The sequence below is a fragment of the Boleophthalmus pectinirostris genome, unplaced genomic scaffold, assembly GCF_026225935.1.
Source record: "Boleophthalmus pectinirostris isolate CB_2022bp ecotype Guang Dong unplaced genomic scaffold, ASM2622593v1 HiC_scaffold_18, whole genome shotgun sequence".
Lineage (NCBI taxonomy): Eukaryota > Metazoa > Chordata > Actinopteri > Gobiiformes > Gobiidae > Boleophthalmus > Boleophthalmus pectinirostris.
In genome coordinates this window covers 1,865,404-1,891,553 of record NW_026571133.1, presented here as the reverse complement: position 1 = coordinate 1,891,553, position 26,150 = coordinate 1,865,404, and the positions used below count along the sequence as shown (strand labels likewise).

The 26,150-nt window shown below is 39.0% G+C and overlaps 2 protein-coding genes across 2 annotated transcripts in view; one reads left to right on the top strand and one right to left on the bottom strand.

Moving 5' to 3' along the window:
* The window catches only part of osgep (O-sialoglycoprotein endopeptidase), a 10,898-nt gene extending 3,549 nt beyond the window's left edge, over positions 1 to 7,349 (top strand). The window contains exons 4-12 of the mRNA XM_055153325.1: positions 502 to 677; positions 1,282 to 1,377; positions 1,605 to 1,654; positions 1,735 to 1,813; positions 2,744 to 2,809; positions 3,108 to 3,198; positions 3,342 to 3,417; positions 4,911 to 5,007; positions 6,090 to 7,349. Of these exons, the coding sequence (XP_055009300.1) occupies positions 502 to 677; positions 1,282 to 1,377; positions 1,605 to 1,654; positions 1,735 to 1,813; positions 2,744 to 2,809; positions 3,108 to 3,198; positions 3,342 to 3,417; positions 4,911 to 5,007; positions 6,090 to 6,131 (773 nt within the window). The 3' untranslated portion in view covers positions 6,132 to 7,349. The remainder of the gene's footprint in view (positions 1 to 501; positions 678 to 1,281; positions 1,378 to 1,604; positions 1,655 to 1,734; positions 1,814 to 2,743; positions 2,810 to 3,107; positions 3,199 to 3,341; positions 3,418 to 4,910; positions 5,008 to 6,089) is intronic.
* si:ch211-214j24.10 (uncharacterized protein LOC558894 homolog) lies at positions 7,350 to 26,150 on the bottom strand. Its single transcript, XM_020929052.2, has 5 exons — positions 25,992 to 26,150; positions 19,714 to 20,178; positions 16,046 to 16,438; positions 11,271 to 11,303; positions 7,350 to 8,100 (listed from the first exon to the last, which is right to left on the bottom strand). Exons 1-5 carry the CDS (start codon positions 26,005 to 26,007, stop codon positions 8,051 to 8,053), a joined length of 957 nt encoding a protein of 318 aa, XP_020784711.1. The 5' UTR covers positions 26,008 to 26,150; the 3' UTR covers positions 7,350 to 8,050.

The following is a 26,150-nucleotide window of genomic DNA, read 5'->3' as shown; positions in this document are numbered from 1 at the left end:
TCTCAAACACATAATACATTTTTGACATGACAAACCGCAACGTGTAAGGAAGCAGCTTTTCTTTATTTTATTTAAATGTCTTTTCTGGCACTGGATTGGGTTAAAAATTTGTGTTACTTCTTCCCATTCCATTTCAAGGATTGAGCTTCATTTGTACGAGTCAATCTTAGATTCAAATAATACAGATTGCATTATTCTCTGTACCACTTTCTGTTTGTTCAGCTGTGACGTGGCTCAAAATAAAGATGTGATTATACGAGAAGCAATTCACAGTGTCATATAAAAATTATGAGTTGAAAAAAAATGAGTTGAATCAAGTTAGTCTAAAGTTTGCAAACTTTTATTAGCGTATTATTAGTTCCAAGGATACTTAATAATTTTGGCAGTTTCTAATTTCTGCATCTTACAGGACTGTATTTCTGCAGATATGAATAAAGTCTACTCAGTCTACCTACTTTATATTCAATACCTTTCCTGTCTAATTCTGTCCCTGTGCGTCAGGTCCTGGGATGGGCGCTCCTCTGGTCACTGTGGCTCTCGTGGCTCGGACCGTGGCTCAGCTCTGGAACAAACCTCTGCTGGGAGTGAACCACTGCATCGGACACATCGAGATGGGACGCCTCATCACCAAAGCTCACAACCCCACGGTGCTCTACGTCAGCGGAGGAAACACACAGGTGAGGGCGGAACAACAGGTGAGGGTGGAGCGACAGGTGAGGGCGGAACAACAGGTGAGGGCAGACAGTACGGAGTTTATAGATTATAGATGTTTAAAAATGTGTGACAAGGACTTGGGATGTAGAGCAACAGATCCAAATCCAAATCCTTATCATGTTAGTTCATACTTTACACTTTATCTTTTTACTTGACTTTTTTGTGTGTCGTTTAGCAAGACACTTAACCCTCCTTGTCATGCTTGGTTGAGGCACCATTTGGCAGCTGTGTCTCTGTTAGTCATGACAGGGCAGCTGTGACAGTTTCAGCTCACCACCATGTGATCGTTATGAATTAATAATGTTTTTTAGGAAAAAGCAAAAATAAACTGAAGAAGAAGACTGGGACAATTTTTTTGGGCTGTAAAAATATTTTTCTTTGGCCCAGGACAAAGCCAGTGACATCTACAGATGCAGCAGCAGAGTAGAATCAGACACAAAACTAAATGACAGTTATGCCTTGAGGGCAGCGTAGTATTTAAAATTATGTATTTTATTCTTGTCAGTGCGCAATGTGTGTAAAAAAAAATCATTTTAAACTTAATCTTTTCCTCTGTACTATCTGTAGGTCATCGCTTACTCCGAGCGACGCTACAGAATATTTGGAGAGACCATTGACATCGCCGTCGGGAACTGTCTGGACCGATTTGCCCGAGTTATAAAGGTTTGTATGTTACAAGCGGTCTCTTGAGAAAATATGATTCTCCTCTGTCCTACTTTTTTTGTGTTTACCTCTGGTTGAGCACATAACTGCCATGTTAGTGCTGACTTAATTAAAATAATTATTAAATGTATTATAAAAGTGTCATCTTTACATAATAATTATAAGGTAAAATATCCTTAATTATCCAACATAAGACAATATGTTCATGAAACTACCTCATATTTTAGATTTCCAATGACCCCAGTCCAGGCTACAACATCGAGCAAATGGCCAAAAAGTAAGTATTAAAACTGTTTAAATATATTACATATTATTTCCATGAGTAAAATGACCACGTTCATCTGTCTTTGCCTCCAGAGGGACTCAGTATGTGGAGCTGCCGTACACAGTGAAGGGAATGGACGTGTCTTTTTCAGGCATTTTGTCTTATATAGAAGTGAGTGAGTCTCTTGAGAGTAAGATTAGACTTCTGTCATAAAATCACTGTGATAAACTAATCCGTGTATCATTCATTCATTCGTTTTTCAAAATAAAACCAAAAATAAGAAAAAAAAAAAAAAAGATAATCTGTTTTTTCAGTTTTCGATTTTATGTTTAAATGAATAATGGAAAAAATGTATAATGGCCGTTTCCCGTTTCCGTGACTTAAACTGCGATGCTGGACTTTTGCGCTGCACACGGACTGAACCAAGACTTAACCAGGACTAAACCAGGACTAAAACTAAACCAGAACTAAACCAGGACTGGGTGTCGGGACGGGCCTGGAGGTGCGCCCGCATAGACTGTCGGGTGATCAGGAATTAGACCAGGACCAGACCAGGACCAGATTGGAACTGAGATCAGGGCTGAGACCGGGAATGAGACTGGGACTGAGACCAGGACCAGATCGGGACCAGACCAGGATTGAGACCAGGAATGAGACCGGGAATGAGATGGGGACTTAGACCAGGACCAGACCAGGACCCGACTGGAACTGAAACCAGGACTGAGACCGGGACCAGGACCAGAGCTGAAACCGGGAATGAGACTGGGACTGAGACCAGGACCAGACCAGGACCAGACAGGGATTGAGACCGGGACTAAGACTAGGACCAAACCAGAACTGAGACCAGGATTGAGACCGGGACTGAGATCAGGACCAGACCAGGACCAGAAACACAGCAACAGGAAACGGACGTTTTCCATTTTTTCCGTTATTAATTTAAACACAAAATCAAAAACAGAAAAAAACGAATCGTTATCTGTTTTTTCATTTTGGTTTTGGAGACAAATAATGAAGAAAATAGCTGTTTTCTTATTTTTGGTTTTATTTTGAAAAACAAATAAACAAATGATACACAGATTTAAACTGTATGTTCTTTTGTAGGAAGCGGCCAATAAGATGTTAGGTTCTGGGGAATGCACAGCAGAAGACCTGTGCTTCTCTCTGCAGGTAAGAGCACTGTATAAAGCTTCTAAAATAAGCCATTTAGATTTCAATTTTAAAGATCATTGTAAAATTATTTAGTTGACCTTTGTCTGTTATTATTATTACTATTTATGTAATTTCTTCAGTTTATAGATACATGTTCAAATTAGTATATATTTTTTATAATTTTTTCTGACAGTCTTACTAAGGATTGAAGCTGTTTGAAGCTTGATCATGATTATCAAGGTTTTCACTTCAGTGTGTGGTGTTGATGTCTTGATGTTTTGAGTCCAAATTGAGCAGTACTGCGTCTGTCCTGTAGGAGACACTGTTCTCGATGCTGGTGGAGATCACGGAGAGGGCCATGGCTCACTGCGGCTCACAGGAGGTGCTGATCGTCGGAGGAGTCGGCTGTGAGTTTGACTAATGTTTTCAACAAATATACACTCAGCAAATCGAATTGAGTCCTTGTTTTATTGTCTTTGATTTATTTATTAATCAAGATTAGCCTTTGCGCAGGTTCTGCAGTGTAAAGTTGAGTGTGTGTCCTGTGCAGGTAACCTCCGTCTGCAGGAGATGATGGGAGTCATGTGTGAAGAGAGAGGAGCCAAACTCTTCGCTACTGACGAACGGTACATCTGTTAAAAATCATATATCGTATAAATCGATGTAGAGCTGGGTAACTTTAAAGCACTGGGTCTCCAATCTTTTTTGGTGAGCCACCTTTACTAAATGAAAATGACAAAGAGATACTCATTTACCACGGTAAGCTTTAGATATGCCTGTAAAACATAAACCATCATCCATTTATTAGTGTACAAAGTTCCTATATCCCTTGGCGAGGGCTGCACCAGTACAGTGCTGGGAAAAATTGTACTACTGATACAGAAAAAAATGGTGTTGAAAACTGATATTTTTCTTCCTGAAAGGAGGTGTAGAAAATCACTACACACCACTAGTCACCACTTCTGAATGATAAAATTTGTGATAATTTACTATATAGTCAGACCTGTATTGTTGAGTATGGCATAAAAATACAAGTCTGAAATCTATTGCTGTATTTTTCGGACTATAAGGTCCTCCAGATTATAAGGCGCAATATCAATAATGTTGAATTCTCGTCTATTTTCATACGTAAAACGCACCGGAATATGAGTGAAACAAACGGACGACACTTGAGACTGATCCTTAGCCCAGGCATCCACAATCCATCGGCAGATCGTGGTGTAATTTGCCCGGCGTCGCCTCCCTGTCTTGGTGAATGTGGATGGAGAATTTAAGTTTGTTTTTTTATTTCCTACGAGGACGACTCAAATATACATTGAGTAATAAAGTGTTTGATGCAACTTTGCGCACTTTTGTTTACGTTTTAAGGAAACAAAAGTTAAAACCACATGGCTAATTTGCATAAACTATAAGTGCTGAAAAAAACAGCTCTTTCCTTGTGCACTGATGTGGTTCAGCTTCTGTTGGACTAAAGGACACAACTCAGTGGAATATGAGTGTTCTTTCTGTGACGAAGGTGACAAAGCAACGGCGGCAGTGTTCGTTGAGTCGATGCAGAACTACTACGACTACTTCGCCTTTTCCTCCGCGAGGCTCCTGACTACAGTAGCTGCAATGCTCCAACAGTCCATCCATCCAGTGGTGCGCCTTCGTAGTTTACCAAAGTTGTACTAAAACATTTTGACAGATTTTTGAGAGCCATGTATCACATAAAATCATTTCGAGGTCAATAAGCACAACCAGAATTAGTACATAAGGCGCACTGTGGATGTTTGAGAAAATTAAAGGATTTTAAGTGCACCTTATAGGCCGAAAAATACGGTAATTATTAAAAAGTTTAAATGTAGTATAGCTTAACATTCCGAAATCTATCTCCATGGACCACTCCGCTTTCTGAAATTTATGTGGAAAATCAAATCTATAGGAAAAAAGTTACAGGTTGAATCTTATCATGAAATAGTACCCACCTTATTTCCAAAGAATTAAACGTATCTTTGCTAAAATGAAAGCGTTACCACATCGTTCCTTGAGGCAGGCGCAGCAGCCTTTGTGAGCGCAGCGTTTGGTTCACGGTGTTCTTTCTCCGTAGCTGATAAACCTTTTGTGTTAAACTCCTCAGGTTCTGCATCGACAATGGGGCCATGATTGCTCAAGCCGGATGGGAGATGTTCAGATCCGGGCAGGTCACAGAGCTGGAGGACTCATGGATCACACAAGAGGTAAAGGAAATACTTTTTATTTTAATCTGGAGCTGATATTAGTAAAGTGTTAAATTGTACTATTGCTAAGAATAGTTATGTAATTGGTATAAAAATCGGTATAGGTTGTAAATCCGTGTATCATTCATTCATCTGTTTTTCAAAATAAAACCAAAAATAAGAAAATGAAAAAAAAAAAACAACAATTTTCTTCATTATTTGTCTCCAAAACCAAAATGGAAAAAAAACAAAAAACAGATAATGATTTGATGAAATTTAATTAATTATTTTATTTAATAATTAATGATTTTTTCAGTTTTTAATTTTGTGTTTAAATGAGTTATGGAAAAACAAATAATGGACTGAACCAGGACTAAACCAGGTCAGGATTGCACCAGGACTGAGTGTTAGGACGGGCCTGGAGGTGTGCCGGCGTAGACTGTCGGGTAATCAGGACTGAGATCGGGATCAGACCGAGACTGAGACTGAAACTGGGACCGAGACTGTGTCCGCGACCGGGACCACACCGGGACCAGACCTCGACTGAGACCAGGATTAAGACTGGGACCAGACTGGGACCAGACCAAGACTCTGACCGGGACCAGACCAGGACCAGATCAAGACTCTGACTGGGACCAGACAGGGACCAGGACTGAAACTGGTTTAGACCTGGTTTAATCCTGATTTAGTCCTGGTTTAGTCCTGGTTCAGTCAATTTTTTTCCATTATTCATTTAAACACAAAATTGAAAAACTGAAAAAACAAATATAGTTTTTTCATTTTGGTTTTGGAGACAAATAATGAAGAAAATACATGTTTATTGAAAAACAAATGATACATGGATTGTTATATATTGACAAATTTTCCAATAATTTCTGTCCTTTTAGGTTTAAACCAGCTGGAGTTCAGCATTTAAACGTCCTTTTATTACACAAAATTGACTCTTGTGAGCTTTAATCCATGTTATGTTGTTGTTACTCCCCCAAAAACAGACCATTATGCCCAGTGTTTTTGTAATTATGAATATGATATTACCTCATATCTGGGGAGTTAGTTTATAAAATTTTAAATGATTATTACTTACTGTTCCTTTCATTTTCAGGTTCAGGACAGATGAAGTGGAGGTGACGTGGAGAGACTGATCTTTGGACTCCTTTTGGCCCAGAGCTAGTTTCATTTATGCCTCATTGACTCTTAAATCACAAAAATCACATGGTGCTTGGCGGGACTACCGCGTTTGTGATTTGGAAAGAGGTCACATTGGAGACTGTAATATATCGGACGGTGTGAGTTTAGACTGCAGTATTTCCACAGAGATGTCAATTGATACTTTGCACTGACATCACGCTGGGGGTGTTCTACATATATCTGGTGATGTTGGATGGAAATGTTTCTGTAGTTACCATGGATACACAACACACACAGGAGCAAAAACTGTCAAAAAAGACTTAAAATTGTCAGGAAAAAAATACAAAATGGATTTAAACGAAACATTTTAGGAGTCTGTGATCGATACGAGTTCTTGGTCCTGTTTAGGTATTTCCAACAAGAAGGTGAGACTGAAAAACTGGCTACCTTGTTATTGCAGTTTCACCTGTTGTAGTTAAGAGAAAGCTCAGATTAACGTTGAGCACATAATTTGATTAACTGAGCTTCAAACAGTGCAGAATGTTTAGGACATCAGCTGCAAAGTATAGGATGACCAGACGTGTCCCTATTTACCCTCGACAGTCCCAGTTTTGTCCCCCGTCCCTGGTCTGATTTGTCAGCCGGTTTCTGACCTCGCAGCATTACAGTTCGTTCGCTCGATGGTAGGTGGGTACTATTTTAAAATTTAACCAATCGCTGCTATTTGGTCGTGACGCATGTCATGCTCCACTAACGAGGCTAACTGGTATATTAAGCTTTTCCCAAATCCCGTAGGGAGGAGGACAATAACGTCTTTCTCCTTGATAAAATTCACCAAAACATTCTTTGTTCCGGCTTTAAATCTTCGATCTCGGGAATCGTTGCCAACACAGAAATTTTTCAATAAATATTTAGTTTGGCCCACGACTTAGTCCCAGTTTTTAATTTTGGCCTTATGTGAATTTGGGTTTGACACTCCTGGTCTAAACAAAAGGCACTTCTGATAAAATATTTTTTCGTTTTTACCCACAAGCGTAAAAAAGTAGCTGTTAAACTGCCACTACATGACATCACAAGGTGGAACAGAGCAATTAGAGCTTTGTGAATGAAACAAAACACAACTGCAGGCATAAAACTGTAAAATGTACATAAGCATCAACAGAATTTAGCAACAAAACAAAATATGAATTTCTGTTTGTACACATTTTTAAATAAATAAAGAAAAAAACACATCAAGTTTATTTCTTTTATTAAGCAATACTGTTCTCTTACATTCCTTCTCCAGTGTAAATTTTATTATTTCAATAAATTCATTTCCAAAACAAAAAAAAAAACAATCAACATATACTGAAAACGGTAAAGTCCCTGTAGGAGGAAATGTAGCGTCACTCACTCCGGATAAAGGGAGAAAAAGCGTTAACTCTGATAAAGGGTGAATTGTATTGTGCTTTCTGTGCTACACCCTCATGTAAACCTTTGAATAGACTTTAATATAACTTTTAGACATTATTCCAAATCCAAAAATGGGGACAAAAAAAAAAAAAAATTAAAATAAAAATCGGTCTCAGTATTATTCTCTGTCATAACAAAAGTGCTTGATTGACCGCTCGCATTACAAAGAGAAGAAGAGATCTGTTAAAACTACAGCTTTGCGACGCTAGGTGAAAAAATTAACTTACAGCTACTCTGAATTTTAAAAAACATCTTTACGAACTCATATAGGCTTTAAAAATTCAACAGAGTGAAGAAATGGTTTGATTAAGGCAGGCATTTTGTAAGGCGTTAAAAAAGTCCATAGTCCAAAAGTGTCCTGACAGTGAAAGGGAATTTGAAAATCTGTCCATTGATAAGTTTCTTCTTTTTTTTTTTTTGTAGTTTTTATTTTTTATTTTTATGTGCATCAGGTGGGATAGACTTCGGGTTTGTGTCTCTGTTAAGCCGGGTTATCTTGAACGGGGTTGTACCAAACTACTTTTTTAGGATCTGAAAAAGAAAGCAAAAAAAAAAAAAAGATTAATGAGTTGCATTCACATAACATTGTAGAATTCCTAGATTACACCGTTTTCTGTTTTGTTAAATTCACACACGTTTGAGTAGCTCTTCATTATTAGTCTGTCTACATTTCCAAAGCTCAAAATGGTCTGTTCCACCTTGTGATGTCATGCTGTGGTAGTTTAACAGCTACTTTTTTAACTTTAGTTCAGTAAATATTGGCAATTCCAGGGCTGAAATGATCCAAATGTTTCTAGCGAAGGTGTTTGGAGTTTAAGAACACAGTGGAGCACCTCCTGTACTACCACAGGACATCACACTGAACTAATGCTTTGAAAAACATCAAGAAATCCAAACTAACCAAACTTTGATTAACTGATGTATGGGTTTTCTGCCTATTCCCCTCATAAGTTGCTGTTATTTATTGACTATTATGTGATTTACTTTCATACAAAGGGTAGTCTGTGCAATAGACCTTAGGTTTGCGGGACTTCAGGTTAATGCTTTTCTATGGCAAAATTTCTCTCATATTTTCCACCAGTTTCATAAATCTGCCCCATCACCAAATCTTCAACCAACAATATAACATAAAGGACATATTCTGTCCATGAAGAATTTATCCACAATTATCAAGGTAAGACAAAAACGTAACGGCGAACAACGACAACACATTAATGAACTACTAAACAAAACTAATGTTATGGTCATGAATAAAACATAAGTAACTTGTTCACTCAGAATGAATCTAGAATTAAAATTAAAAATCGATTTCATGGTGTAGATCAGGGGTCTCCAACCTTTTTTCTGCAGTGAGCTGCCTTTACAAAACAAAAATGCCAGACAGCTACTGCACCAATTTCAGCAGTCGCAAAGAAACTGAGTAAATATAAGAGCCATGGTGAGCCTTAGATGGGGAACAGTAAGATGTTTATAAAACATAAACCATTATCCATTTATCGTTGCACCAAGTCAGGCATCAAAATGATACATTTACAATGGTAATTAATCAAATTTCACTTTTTATGCACAGTACATATAATTCAAAAATCCCTTGGTGAGCTACTTGGAAGAGAGTGGAGAGCTACTGGCAGCTCCCAAGCTACAGGTTGGAGACTCCTGATGTAGATATTTGCATAGACAGAGATTTGTGGAGTTCGATCGTTAGAGATGTTCACAGATTACATGTGTCACATTTAAACTGCACAAATCTCTCTGTCTATGTTAATATCTACATCATGAAATCGAGTTAATTTGAAATGCAGAATCAATCTGAATGAACAAGTTACTTCTGTTTTATTCATGACTATAACGTTAGTTTTGTTCAGTAGTTCACTAATGCGTCGTCATTGTTCTCCTTTTCGTTTTCGTCTTTCTTCTTATGAAGCTGGTGGAGAATACATGAGACATTTACACAGATATTCTGCTATAGAAAAGCATTAACATAAGTGACATTTACCTACACTGCGCCACTTCCGGTCGTTATTGCAGAGACTAATAGGGATCCTTAAGTAAACAATTAAACACGGTGGAACAAAGTGTTTTTCATTTGAGGGAAGATCTGAGCCTAAATGCGCAGGGTGTGTGTTAAACATGTGTGAATGAAACAAAACTCAACTCCAGGTCTGTTTTTGATCAGGAAATGACATTATATCAGAACAGAAAACAGTATAATATAGGACCATTACAGATTTCAGTTTCTCTTAGGGTTAGAGTTACATGCCATGACAATTATAAAAGCAAATTTGACATTAGCTCAAAATTAAATCAGTATTTCTTAACCGTTCGTATTATGCCCAGCCCTGCTTTCGTCCTTGGTTCATTACTCATCTTCAAAATATGTAGAATCCAAATTAACCACAAATATTTTTCCTCTACTGCATAAACAAGAACATAAACTCCAAATTAGTCTTGGCAATTAATGCTGTCAAACCTGTCCTGGCCCAAATCCAGCCGTTTATCAAAATCATTACCCAGTACACACTCGGAATGTAACAATAACCAAAATATCATGATTGAAATATTGTCAAAAGTCTCACAATATATCGAAATACAAGTCTCTTCTCTTAAATCATTAGTTTCAGTCCAGACTACACGAAGAAATAACTGTTCTAAGCACTTTTAAATCTCAGTTCTTTGGAGTAAGTCTTGCATTTTGAGAGGAAAATCACATATTCACAGTCTTCACAAAATATTGCAATAAATATCGTACTTTGAAATGACTATCGTGAAAATATCGTACAGAAAAATGTGGATATTGTTACATCCTAGTACGTACAGTGCATACTAGGGATGGGCATGATTAATTGATTAATCGATAATTGATGATTAAGAATTTCATCGATTACGTTAATTTTAATCGACAAACCGAATGTAGGTTGCTGTGTGTAGTGTGACCAAACAGGTCCGTACATGTGTCTCTGCATCAGAAGGAGCGAGACACAAACAGTCGGTCAGTCTGCAACGTACCGAAGCACAAATGCGTATTTAACGATTTGTACAAGAAATTCCACGCTTTCCGTTGCGTTCGGGACAAGTGTGAGTCCATGTGCACAGTTTACAAAGCAGCACATATGTTTCGGTGTCCAGTGGGAAAAAGCTTTACCAGGTGAGAGTCGCGCAATGTGGATGACGAGTCCCCACCTCCCTCCCCCCGTACGGTGTCCTGGTTTTGACAAACGCAAATATGGTCACACTAACCTGTATTCACCTGAGTCGTGTCTTTTAATCCGACAGACGTTCACCGCATCAGTGACACAAGAGCTGTAGTTTTATCTTTGCTTAGTTTATGCAAATTAGCGATGTGGTTTTAAGTTTTGTTTCTGTGAGAGTTACGCAAAACTTAATTAAACACATTATAATGTCAAACGGGCTGATGTGGCTCTAGAGTCGTTACGGTTTATATGTCGTAAAGTTGAATTTATTTATGCAGATTAGTAGTGCAGATAGTAATAATAATGATGATCATTTTAATATAAAACGTTAATGATTAATCGATCGTTAATTCTTCCGACGATCAATTAAGAAAATTTCATCGAATGCCCATCCCTAGTGCATACATACATGTGATACTAAAATTGTAATTCCTAAATATGATTGAAAATGGAATAATGAAACCAATTTACAAAAATATTTGAAATTTGAAGAACATTTTTGTAACTCACCTCTTTTCTCTCTGTTGCATATAGCGTTCCATTCTGTAAAGACAAAACGAGACAAGGTTAAATATTTGAAACATGTTGTTTCTCTAAACTGACAGATTTTCAATAAAACTAAAGATACTATTTGGTTCTATTATTATAAACAGTGACAATTTACCCTGTTAGTATTATTTATGTGAATAGCCCAATTATTTGGTAAGAAATCCATTATTCATCTTGGAATTTTACATTTTTGAAACCGTTTGAAAAGATACAGTCTGCATCTTTCTGGAGGTGGCGTGTCACCTGGATGATTTCATGCAACAAAGTTAAAACCAAAGTTTGAAATGTTCTCATTGGAGATTATAGACAAAGAATCCATGTATCATTCTTTCATAGTTTTTTCAAAATAAAACCAAAAATAAGAAAAAAAAACAAAAAAACATTTTCTTCATTATTCATCTTCAAAACCAAAATGAAAAAAATGGATAATGCTTAGTTTTTTCAGTTTTTGTGTTTCAATGAATAATGGAAAAAACGGATAACGGACGTTTCCTGTTTCTGTGACTTAAACAGCGATGCAGGACTTGAACCCAGGACTGGAACCCAGGACTTGAACCCAGGACTTGAACCCAGGACTTGAACCCAGGACTTGAACCCAGGACTTGAACCCAGGACTTGAACCCAGGACTTGAACCCAGGACTTGAACCCAGGACTTGAAAACAGGACTTGAAAACAGGACTTGAAACCAGGACTTGAAACCAGGACTTGAAACCAGGACTTGAAACCAGGACTTGAAACCAGGACTTGAAACCAGGACTTGAAACCAGGACTTGAAACCAGGACAGACCCGGAGGTGTGTCCGCGTAGACTGTCAGGACTGTCGGACCAGACCGGGACTGAGACTGGGACTGAGACCGGGACCAGCACTGAGACCAGTTCAGTCCCATGTTCAGACCTAGTTCAGTCCGTATGCGGCGCAAAAGTCCGGCATCACAGTTTAAGTCACAGAAATGGGCGTTATCTGTTTTTTTTCCCCATTATTCATTTAAACACAAAATCGAAAACTGAAAAAAACAAAAAAACAAACAAACAAAACAAGTCGTTATCCGTTTTTTCATTTAAAACAATGACAATTTTTTTGTTTTTTCGTTTTAATTTTGGTTTTATTTTGAAAAACGAATGATACACAGATTACAAAGGAACAACATTTCCATGGAAACCAGCAGGATGAGGCTCTACTCCAGGTCAAATAAGTGTCAGGTTTGGTGAGATGCAAGCCCCACAGGAAGCACACGTGTTTTTAATTTGTTTTTCCAAAGTAATAAATGCAACCAAAATGAAAATGAATAATAATATATAAATGCCTTTGGTTAAAAAGTTCCATACTGGTTCCATACACGGAGATGTTATTGCTTTGTCTGGAATGTTTCACAGTGTGGTGCTAAACCTTTTTATCTTTGTGGAGACCAAACCAGATGAGCAATGAAATTTCCACACAAAAAAAGCAGGTGACTGACCCCTGACCAAAAAGTTACGTCGTGCACCTTTAAAACAACGCCTCAGTCATGTTGGCCGTAAAAGGCATAGAAGTTAGTCCTGGTCACAACACATTTTCAAACATCTGTAATCTTTTCCCTTCTTGAATTTGATGACTAATAAACAAAAACAAGACGTGATCCATTTAAAGCAGATTTGGCTTTAGGATTGTGCTGACATTTGATCCCAGGCCTGGAGCTTTCATACCAGACGTCTCACCCAAACATGTGAATCTACGACTCTGGGCCAAAGACCAAACAGCTGGGGCTAGGAGGACACACTTTGAAGACGAGAGGAAAGCAAAATCTATCGGTTTCTAACAGAGGATCACACTATAAACGGATTGTAAACATTAGGACATTATTTGACTCTTTACAATGTATTTCTCATTGTTTGTGTAAAATTGAGCAACTGGAGAGTCCGTCAATCGCTTTTCTCCATGCAGATGTTATTGATTTGTCTGGAATGTTTCACAGTATGGCATTAAACCTTTCTTAAACCTGACCAGGTTACAGGTCAGATCCATGGAGAGGCGACCCCGCTCACAGTCAGAATGCCTGTTTGTGAAGGTGCTAGAGATGGGCGATTAAATTTTATAATCGATCGTTGGGAGAATTAACGATTGATTTTCGATTAATCTAACGCTTTTACATTAAAATTATCATCATTATTATTACTAATCTGCATAAATAAACTTTCCAACATATAAACCATAAACACTCTAGAGCCACATCAGCCCGTTTGACATTATAATGTGTTTAATGCGGCTTTGTCACATTTGTTTACGTTTTACAGAGACTAAACTTAAAACCACATGACTCATTCGCATAAACTATAAGCGCTGAAAAAAACAGCTCTTTTCTTACGTTTTGATGTGGTTCAGCTTCTGTCAGACTAAATGACACGACTCAGTGGAATATGAGTGTTCTTTCTGTGACAGAGGGATGATGATGTTGATGATGTTGATGATGGCGAGTGTGTTCTGTGTGTGTGTCGTGTTGGAGATGGTTCATGTTTTCAGAGATCAGACGTGTGCAGGTTTAGTGCAGCTCTTTATTTAACATCATTTCACTTTATTTATTTTGGCTTCTGTTGTGATGAAAAGACTGAAAAGTGTGTGTCTTTTGGACACATGTGACTCAACAAAACCCCGATCATCCCCGGGACACTGATGTGCTGTAAACACACTCACTGAGTGGAACAGAGTCTCCAAGGAGCCAGAGCCCAAATGTGGGACTGTGAGACACAACTCCAGTGTTTGTGTCAGACACAGCTTCGTCTCCTCACACTACACACAACAACATACATTCAGTTTGTCGATTAAAAATGAACGTGATCGATGAAATTCTTAATGATCAATTATCGATTAGACAACTAATCATGCCCATCCCTAGAAGATACTGTATTTTTGAGTTATAAAACCACTTGCAATTGAATATACGTAAAGTAGAGCTGTTTAAAGTCATACTGTGGAACATTCCAGGCAGAACAATGACATATCCATAGAAACAAGCAGTTACACAATGCACTTTTAAGAGAAAAGAAAGTCTATAGGCTCCATGTTTATCAGAACATATTTTGGCTTTGACAAGTTGATTTCTTACCGTTGTTTTGGTTTTATTGTGAAACCGAGCTGCTGTGACTAATTTGCCTTGAGGCTCAATAACTTTTTTTTTAAATGTGCTGCGTTCATGTGACATCATATACTGGAATCCCTATGGGCCTATCCACATGAAACAAAAACTAGCACAGAGTTCAACGTCTTCTGTGTCAGTAAAAATAAACAGAAGTGATTTTTTTTGTTTTCCCACAATAGCGTCATAAAGTGGTGCGACTGCTCGACCACAAAGACATGATTGTGGTCAACTGAAAGGATTTTAAGCCATAAGATTAACATGGCAAGTTTGTGGAGCCAATCCCAAATAAATAATGAGATGGTTCAACATTTGTGGATCGTAAGTTTGGTTATTTCTTTCGAAACCGGTGAATCATAGAGTTCAGACAAAAGACACAAAAGAGACAAAACCCCATACAATATGAACGCAAACTATAGGGGGTTTTAATTGTGGTAGTTGTGAAGAAACATGTTGCACTATTCTTTATATTTGTTCAAAAAGTATCTTATAATGGTATGGTCTCATTTTATCTATACCACAGTTTGTAAGAATTCCAATGAAATTTGCTGCACATTGTGGTGTTCTACAGCTATGAGTCACATGTTAAAACTGCACAGCGTGTGAATCCGTGCATCATTCGTTCATTTGTTTTTCAAAAATAAAACCAAAAACAAGAAAACAAAAAGATCACTCTTTTCATCATTATTTGTCTCCAAAACCAAAATGGAAAAAACTGTTAACGGCTGTTTCCTGTTTCCGTGACTTAAACTGCTATGCCAGACTTTTGCGCCGCATACAGACTGAACCAGAACTAAATCAGGATTAAAACAGTACTGGTTCAGTCCTGGTTTAGACCCGGTTTAGTCCTGAGTGTCAGCACGGCCTGGAGGTGCGCCCGCGTAGACGGTCAGGTGATCAGGCCAGAGGCCGATACAGAGGCCGATACAGAGGCCGATACAGAGGCCGATACAGAGGCCGGTTTAGACCTGTTTTAGTCCTGATTCAGTTCTGCATCGCAGTTTGAGTCATGGAAATGGGAAACAGTCGTTATCTGTTTTTCCATTATTCATTTAAACACAAAATCAAAAACTTAAATTTTTTTTTTTTTTTTTTGTCGTTTTATTTTGAAAAACGAATGATGCACAGATTCGCATGGCTTATCCTTGTTTAATGTTTACTTCAATATTTAAACTTCCATAATATTTTTTGTAACATGTATACAATATTTTTAATAACGCTTACATCACAAACCAGGAAGATGTTTGGAAACATGCGATGATGACTTCCAGTGTAGTTTCCGACTGAAGTAAATGTGATCAGCGGTAAAATAAAGACTGCAGACGTATGTGCTGTTTGGAATCATCTGGAATTTGGCACCTCGTCTCTTCTAATCGCATGTGCCCAGTGTTCAGAGGTGTGCGTCAGTGTGGAAATGATGAAAACTGAGGTGTGGTTGTAACTGTTGTTTAGCCGAACATAATGGAACACTACAATGACATGAAGAAAACTGACCTTCTCTCATTTTTCCTAGATTTTGTCAGACTTACTACCACGAACAGAGCTTGTCGGAAGCTGTCATCACATTTCCAAACGTCTTCCTGGTTTGTGACGTAAGAGTGACAAGATCCTATTGCTCCACTCACCTCTACTGTGATAATTCAAAGCCTGCACTAGATGGCGACAGCTGAGGAGCAGTTTGCTGTTGTTCTCCTCGTCTTCCTGCGGGGGGCGTATGACTGTGGTGAGGGGTGTAGCGGCTGGACTGGGCTCCTTTGCGCACGGCTCCGCACACGGCCCCTCCGTCGGTGGCTCCGCTGCACACGGCCCGTCTGTCTGTGGCTCCGCTGCACACGGCCCCTCCGCACGCAGCTCCTCCTCCGTCTGTGGCTCTGCGCACGGCTCCTCTGCACACGGCTCTGTCTTTGGGGGCGGAGACTCGGAGCTCTCTGAAACGGGGCGCGCTTCACTGATGAAACTCAGGCCCCACTGGTTTTGCAGCAGGACGCCGATGGCCGGGCGGTCCTCCTCCAGCCCACCTGAAGAGAGGAGAGATCAGAGAGTGCGTTTATATGTGCTGAGGTTTATACGCTGAAGTATTCTGGCTGTGTTCGGGTTTTTGAGTGTCCATGTAAACACAGTATCCTGATCTCCATCTCCTGGATAAGGCAGTATCCCGGTGATGAGAAACTCACTGGTTTTTCTGGTAGAATCCCGGACACTGCGGCCTGTAGACGCAGTATCCTGATTTCTGAACATCGGTGCTGCACTGAGCATGTGCGGACTAAGAGACTGGAGCAGCAACTTTCCCAAAATGAATCAAAATGCGATTAGGACTTTTTCAGTACTAAAAAAACTAAACTGACGCTGTGGGACTTATGAATTATGTTAATAAAGTCTTTTACTGAAGCTGTGACAGAGCTCCACAAACTTATGCTCTAACTTCAGTGTAAGTAAGCGTTTTTGTTTTTAGAAACCTGTTAAAAAACCTTAAGTTAGTTGCCAAAGTTGCCACATGTTTAGTTCCTTGCCATATCTGTGCTACAGTTACAGTCTACTCTGATGGCGCATGTACACAGCAATATGAGTCTCCTGCTTTCTCTTATACATAAAAACACTATATACAGAATACGATCATAACCAGAATAAGGATCATAACCGGGATACTGATGCACATGTAAACGCACTCGATAGGTATTAATGCTGATACAATTCATCATATTTAGTCTGGTATCGTCTTCATACTAAAATTACAAACCTGGCAGGAAAGAGAAAGACAGTATTTTTAGGATTAAAGAGAAGAGAACACAATTTTAAGTTTGTCACAATTACTGGCAAATACTTGTGTACATGATGCAACTTCTGGTGGAGTGTAGGTCACCCGTTTGTCTCCATGGTGATGTTACTGCTTTGCCTAGATCAGGGGTGTCAAACACACAGACCGGGGGCCCTCAGCTGATTTTCTACTCTTATATTTTAATTATATTTTCTATTAAAATATTGGTCATTTTCTGTGGTGTTTATCACAGCAGCGTCTCTGTACGTGGCCCCTCCCACCAGAGCAGCACAAATGAAGACTTGTCTCTTTCCAAACGCTCTTAAAGGACGATCGTTTTAACTGTTGACTGTGACACCCTCATCAGCAAAATGTCAAAAATGAGAAAAGCGGAGCAGAGTGCAAGATTTTCCAAGAAAAATGTATGCAAATAGGAATAAGTCCAAGTTAATTTTAAAACACTGTGTTTAGGACAGCAGATGGAAAAGCCTTGCTATAATCTGATAACATATTTACATATCATGTATTGTTCAAATGTGTTGTCCCTATTTTCTTAAATAAATAAATAAAATAAATAAAATAAAAAATTGCATTTTTTTTTAAGTTTCAGGTTGTTTATAATATAATATTTTGTAAAAGAAAGAGTTCATCAATTAAAAAAGATTTCTGTAATAGATTTGTGTTTCTCAGCACAAATATTTGAACTTATTATTTTTGGGGTTTATATGCCATGAGTTTTCTGATTTGGCCCCTTTGGGATCAAAGTAGGTTGGATACGGCCCCCGGACCAAAATGAGTTTGACACCCCTGGCCTAGCATGTTCCACAATATGGCATTAACCACATCTATTTCTATGAAGACATAAGTGACTCCCACCAGGCCAAGTTCTGTAAAAAGGCAAACCCACTTACAATGACAATTGTGTGTTTTTAAAATGGTATTTTTAAGCAACAATATGAATAAATACTAAACGTTAAGTCAACTGTGGAATACACAAGAGGGAGGTGGGATTTTTTCTTCTTTCCACTCCTTTTTGGGCAAATTTTTTTGTTGCTGTACTTGTTCTGTTTGTCTAATTGCAATAATGTCAATGTGGATAATACTGAATGTAAAATGCTTAACTGCCCAAAATAAACACATAAAAAAAAATCTCCAAGGACCTACATTTTTATGACTGGGGAGATGTTTTAAAGGCACATTTAATTCCTTTCTGAGTCACGTAGCTGTACAACAGTGGATCTTAAATTGTGGAAGATAATAATTTGACCAACAGAAAGTGCAGACATCCATTAAGAAATAGTTATAGTTAACAATTGCTTTTTTTCCCCCCCAAGACATCAATTTAACCGTTCCAGGTGAATACGTTTTATATAACTGCGCATAACTTTCCAACCATAAAAGATAGAAACTTACTTTTTTTTCCCTTTGAAAAATAGGACTTTCAGCTTTCCGAGAATATGTACACGCACGCAATACACGCACGCTAATGTGATGACATCGGGGAAACAAGTGTCCAATAGGAACTTTGTTTTCGGCCAAACTCATGCGCTTCGTCCATTTTGATTGGCCCAAACTTTGCCAAAGAGAGTAGTGAGTCAAAATGATCGATGCGTGTCTGTGTTCGTAACAACTGAAAAACCCGCTCTAAGTGCAGTTATTTCTCAAATAAATGGAAAATTTTACATCTTGGTCTGTGTACTGGTGCATCCCTTGTTATTTTTATTTGAAAGGTTTATTTCAGTGAAAATGTCCAAATCCAAATGCAATAAACACGATGGAAATGCAGGAAGTGATGTGACTCTGTGTCCTGACACGAGCTGTTTCCATGACTGACACCAGTCAAGTCATGGGGCCATTGCACTTTTTGTTTTGTTTTGAGGCTATAAGGTTATTTTTAGTTTACTTACAGACTTGATATTTGGCACTTTTGTAGCTAAGGCTCTAAATTAAACATTTTTTATGTCCAAAATGTTGTTTATAAATGTTTGCTGAGTGTTTTGTATGAAAGATTGGGAATTTTATTTTCTTTTTTCATTTGTCTTTCTGGTCCTATAGCTTTTATTACAGTCATATGACGAGGAGAAAATTCAGTTTGTCCACTGGACAAAAGTTAGTTTGGTTGAAGACGTTTCGCAGTTCATCCAAGCAGCTTCTTCAATTCTGGAGAAGCAGTTTGGATGAACTGAAGAAGGTGCTTGGATGAAATGAAGAAGCAGCTTGAATGAACTGTGAACAGTCTTCAACCAAACTAACTTTTGTCCAGTCGACAAACTGAATTTTTTCCTCGTCATGGATTCTACCTGGACGCCTGAGGGATTCTTCACACATACAGCCATATGACACAACTACAGGAGCAGATTGTGAAATAACAGGTTGTACTGAAAAAAAGGATATATAACACTTCATTTGGGGGTAAAAGGGGGAGTTTTAACAGCAAAGTTAAGAAAAAAATCCAGGTGAGGACAAATGTACTAAAAATACCCTCAGGTCTGGAAGGCTAAACGCTGAAAAAAATGGAATGTGCTCCGAAAGACTGACCTGTAGCTGCTCCCGCCTTCACTTTGGAGGCGTAGCTGACGGCGGGCTGCAGTTTGGCGGGACTGTCCTGAACGGGGAAGGCCGGAGGAGGCTTCAGCAGAGAGAGACTGTCCCCCACCCAGCGCTCCTTCTGCGACGCCCGCCTCTCTTTCGCCCCCTTGTGGCTCTCCCGGCGCGCGCTCCTGCCTTTGTGAGCCTTGCGTTCCTTCTCTTTGCGTACCGCCGGACCCTGTGGTTGTGCGTTGGCGGGGCCGTTGGTCTCGGGGGAGATTTGGCGTGGCGCTTGCTGTTGTTGGTTGGTGTTCTCGGGGATGCAGCCTCCTCCGCCTCCCCCTCCTCCGCTGCCTGATCCGGGGGAGAGACGGCGGTTTCGGATTTGTGGTTCGGAGTTCGCGGCAGAGACGAGCACCGCGGGGTCGCACAGGGGGTCGGACTCACAGACTGTAGTAGCAGCTTCCCAGGAACCTGCAAAAAAAACACGGAAAAGAGAAGAGAGGTCCATATAATAAATTCATTCACAATAAATTAGTACAGAAGAGTTTTCAAGAAGACTCCCGCACTCTGTATTGATAAAAGAAAACCAAAAGTGAGACAATGTTTTGAACCTAAGAGTGAGACAGTGGCCAAGTTTACATGATGTTTTTTGATTTTGAATTGTTCTGAATTCAATAGTTCAGAATTGAAATAGTCTCCTTCGAGTTTACGTGGAAATAATAGTTCCGAATTGAGGTTTACACGGAAAACACGTTAAATCGGCTTTAATTAATTCCGCTCAGCATCTGGGGGTGGGGAAGGGTTCTGATTGGACAGAGACACAAACGCATTTACGTCGACCTGGAAGAAAACACACACTTCAGCTGCCAGTGGCTTTTATGTCATCTCGGTTTGTCGTTACGCTACGGACACAAACACGGTCCAAACTTTTCCCATCCCATGACTGCGCAAGAAGTGTCGGAGAAGGGAGGAAGAAGACAAACTGAGTCTGAGGCTGCTCTACCTCAGCCCACTCCCGCATCCCGCTCACAAATCCAAAGAGACGTGGATGAAAGTCCAGCGCAGGACTGGTGGAGCCGGATCGTCCGGATTGCGTCAGAAGGGCCTCCCAACGAGAATGCGCCAAACAACCGGGATTATTTTTAAGAAGAATAAACGTTTACATGATCCAGGAATAAATTAATTTGGCTTCAAATCAGAATAAACCACCCACTTACTTCGGAAATAAGTTTAATTCCGAATAACCATTTTCATTAGGAATTAAGTGTTTACATGGTCTTTTTAAAGCAGAATAAATTTTTATTAAGAATTAAATTATTTTTTATTCGGAATTAAATGGCAATGTGCGTGAATCTTCTTTAACGCATTTACAGCTAAATGATTCTCCTCCAATGCACCTGTCGCCCAGTCACATGTGCAGAGTCTACACAGAAACTAATACAGAAGAGTAAAATAAAAAAATATGAATAAATACGCATTTGCAATAGTAAAAACAAAGTAGGTGCAGTGAAATACATTTGTTTTTAAAAATAATTAGCAAATACTTTTTCTGACTACTACTAAGCAACTACATTTGTTGATGATACATATTCACATTTTAGCACCATTGGCCTTAAAGATGCATTGTGTAACATTTCTCGTGGCATTAAACCTTTCTATCTTCAAGGAGACCAAACCAGACCAAGTTAGATCTGTGGAGAGGCGACCCCACTCACAGTCAGAACGTCTGTTTTTCTGTATTTTTTAACTATAAAATCACCTATAATTTAATAAACGTAACATAGAGCTGTTTAACCAGACCAACAAAGTTACATAGTGCTGCTTTAAATCTCCACCAGAGGCTTGTATTTTGTTTAGGTCGCCGCTTAAAACATACAAAGCAGTTTAACAGTTTATTTTAACACTTACAGTGCAAACATTTAACTGTATAAAATGTGACTACGCAACTTTCTTAAAGGTCTGCGGTAAGAAAAGGGCTGTGCATGAGTTTGTAGTTAATTTTAATTATAAAATGAGGAAATGACCAAATTCAGGCCATAAATATAGTCAGGATCTTATGTCTCATCCGCCGCGTGAAAATTGTTTCTCGTTCCACCCCTAGTCGGTAAAGTAACTAATCTTGTACCAATAAAGATAGAAGTAACATGCCAAAAACTGAATTTAAGTGCAATATTACTCTGGTATTTGCCAATTTATCATATCAAAATTGAGATGTTGCAGTAAAAGGCAAAAGCACTAGGGAAATACAACATTTTCTTATTAAAAATATGCTTTAAAAGTTTTGCTATTCAATATTTTGTCATCATTTATTGTCCGCATTACAGTAAAATCACATACAGTGACAGGTTTCATAACTTCTGTTTAACACTTTACAGTATTTCATTGGGAAACTCTCAGGTACAAAACCCCGGTCTCCGTGTTGACAGATAGCTCTCGGGCTCGGTGACGTTTCTCAAATAAAGGCATTTCTTTCCCACCCATTCCTCAACTCTGCGTCGTGAGAAACCTGTTCCTACCCACCGACCTGCCACATTCCAGCCTCCGCATTTACATACTGTTTATCTGGACGCATTGGGACACACTCGGGATGATTCCCAAGACTTTAAGCTGTCGAGTAACTAGGCATGGGGCAATATTGAGATTTTATCATGTTTAAAATAACTGCGATTAACAATTATATCACGATAATTATTAAAGCTTTTGCTGACAGTTTAAAAATATTATGGACATGAATAACTATAATTGCATGTTAATTTTACAACTATGAACAGGATTTAGCTTTTAAAACAACTGTTATAGTGTTGTACTTTGATATAAGTGAAAATAACAATCATCAAGACCAGAGGTGTCAAACTCAACCTCACAAAGGCCAAAATTAACAACTGAAACTAAGTCATGGGCCAAACTTCTTTCGAGATGTAACAATAAACCTTTTCTTATTAAAATAAATGTTTAATAATAGTTTTGCTTTAACATTGAATCCAGAACAAGCAAAATATAAAATAATAACAACATTTTAAATAAATAATGTCTCTATAGTCTATCTGTAGTCGGTGGGCCAGCTCTAAAACAGATTTGATATGATCTCACGGGCCAAAAATAATTATATTGCGGGCCAAATTTTGCCCCCGGGCCTGAGTTTGACATGTCTGATATAGAAGAAAAAAATCATGAAGAAGTAGCTTTTTTCTGGAACATTCTGGTGAAACAATGGCGATTATCTTTCTTGACGATGATCACTATTATATAAAATGCTCCACAAACGATTATTGTCCACCTTTTTTATCACAATAAACTATAATTGTTTATGTCCCCTCCCTACGAGTAAGAATGGCAAATTATGGCAGCTATACACACACACACACATACCAGTCAATCAGGTGTCTGAGCTAGAAAGAATTACGGTAAAGAAACGTCTACTTATGGGTCATTAAGTCATCGTTTTAACTTCCTAATTCTTTCTAGCTCAGCCTCTTGACTGACTGGTATGTGTATGTGTGTGGAGCTGCCATAATTTGCCAATGTTTTTACTTGTAGAGACAGATAAACAATACCGTTTATCGTGATAAAAACAGCAACAACGAAAATAGTAACGATAAAGATTGTGTAAAAAGTACTAAATAAAAACTAATCGTGTACTTGCCGTTTACTGTTTATAAATGTACTGGTTAATAAGCGCTGGGTATCATTAAGAAGTTGACGATACGATACATACCTCGTTACAGTGCAGTTTTGGTTCGATACGATATATTTCAAATTGATTCAATATTAGGGGTGTAACGATATCCAAGTCTCACGATACGATATCGTCACGGTATGAACCTCACGGTATGATATTTATTGTGATATCGTCAGAAAGCTCATGATATGTTGGCGAGGCTCACGATTAGGGATGTAACAATATCCAAATCTCTCTGTACGATATTTTCACGATGTACATCTCATGGTACGATATTTATTGCGATATTTCGTGGAGGCTAACAAAACTGTAAATATGCTTCTTTTTCCTCTTAAAATGCCTTAACAAGACTTAATCCAAAGAACTAAGACTTAAAAGTGTTAGAACTGTTATTTCTTCTTGTAGTCTGCACTGAAATGGATCAAAGGATCATGGTCTATGTGGTTTTTTTTAGCTATTCCTGCTCCATAACTCTTAATTTAAGCAAAGAGTCTTGTAATTCGATATATTGTGATGGTCCAGAGAACTTTGACGACACAATACCAGTTATTGTTACTAGAGCCCGACCGATATGGATTTTGTTGTGGCCGATATGAAACGGATATAATGGGAGTTGGAGCTGCCGATAGCCGATATATTCGCAGATATATTTAGTGATGTAAAAATTCACTGTAAATCTTGAATTGTTTAAAAAACTTAGGTTTGGCTCTAGTAGATTCTAAATTGGGTTTATTTAGGCAACATTTATTGTTGTTCTGCCTCTTTACATCATATTTACATACAGTAGATTGGCCTAATGGCATTTTTGCATCACATTCTAGCTACTAGTGATGGGTATTCCAGTTTTTTTTTTTTTGGAAAACCGGCTCTTTTGGCTCGGCTCACTAAAGCAGCTGGCTCTTTCGGCTCCCAAGCGACTCTTGAGATTGTTTTGTTGCAAGCAGGACTAAACCAGAACTGAACCAGGACTGAGTGTCGGGACTCGGTTTCTATCTCTATCTCTCTCTCGAGCCCAAGATTAGTCCTGGTTTATTCATTTTATGCTGAACTGCAGCCAAATATGCACTTTTTTTTTATCCTGTGCACACGCATATTTCTGAAAGTTTCGTTTTCAGCCCCTGCTGCTGTCAAACTACGGGTCTACATGCGGCTTGAAGAGAAAAAGTGAGAAAAAGAGAAAACACGGCTCCCAATAAGAAACATGTTCCCGTTGTTCGCTTCAAAGAGCCGGCTCTAAGAGCCGCTTCGATCGCGACCGACCCATAACTCCTAGCTAGTAAAGAAACTACCGCTATTAGCCTTTAGCCGTAAAAACGTGCGCACAGCGGTAATTAATTATATGCATAAATGTGGATCATTCACACGTCTATTCACAGCTCATTTACATATCAATGCTGGTCCAGTAACAAATATACGGCCAATTTTTACTTTACAATAGGCCAATAGAAAACAGCCTGTTTATGTGCGGGAGCTACAGCAGCTAATCGCTAACAAAACCTAAACTAGCTTCAAAGTCGATGTATTTCCAACACTCAACGCTCACACAGGCTCCTCCTCACATCACAAGTCTGCACTAACAAATGTCCTTTTAATCCAAACTCAAACCGATTGTCGTAAAAAGAATATAATCTCAGTGTTGCGCACCGCTGCGGGTGTAAACAAGAACACGTGAGTGAAGTGACGTGACTCTCGCCTTTATTTTTTATTGAACCATATCGAAAAAACATATCATACTGAATCGTATCGAATCGAAAGCGCACTGTATCGATTTCTGTATCATATTGCGTCCTGTGTATCGATGTATGTATCGTATCGGCAGCTTCTGAACGATACCCAGCCCTACAGCAGCCCTTGATATCGCCACTGTGTCACCACACTGAACGACACGATATATCAATATTTCTACGCTTCATCATAATCATTTTTATATCATTTCAAAATATGCTAGTTTAGATAAAAAGGTACTAGTCAGTGACGTCAAACAACCGTGTCACCGATCAGAAATGCTGCCAACTTTTCACGTGACCGCACAAAAAAAAAAAAAGAAGAAAAAAAAAAGGCAACCCTTGAGATCATTGTTTATTCAAATGACGTTACATGCGCATCAAACTTCGCCAAAATACAGCGGATTCCTCAATGGTTAGTTCATGATCAGGCGCATATTTTAGACATTACGGCGTTTGGTTGTGAGGAAAACGTTAGTCTATTTTTGGCACGGCTCCGGTTCAGTTTCTTTGGAGTTGAGGCTAAGCGCTGCCATGAGCCTGGAGCACACTTTTGACAACGCCGGTGTTCACAAACGCGCCCGAATCGCGACTTCACGCTCACAAACTCGACATTTTCACAACCGATACAGCCTCGTAGGAGTTTAAAGTTTAATATTATTCAAACTCAGGTGTTGTCGTTAAAGTTTTAGCGTGTAATCAGCCCAAAGTTGAGCCGGGGATCGCGTTAGCTCCGCTCAAAGTTTCGTAAGAGTCCATTCAAAGCGGGAGCCTCGACACTCGGGCTAAAGCGGTGCTAACTTGGTCATATAACCGGACAAAACGGCGATCCAGACGCGGACAAAAGCACCCGGCGGGGTGGGAAAGTGGTTAGGACTCACCTGTTTTGATATGCATGTCTTTTCCGCGGATCGTGAGGCGGATTTTGAACCGTTTCTAACTTTTGTTTACAGCGGAGCGACTGAACGCGGCTCCAGGAAACGACACGCGACTGAGGGAGGAGCCGCGGGGTGCAGCGAGATAAGCGCTCCGGCGGGAAA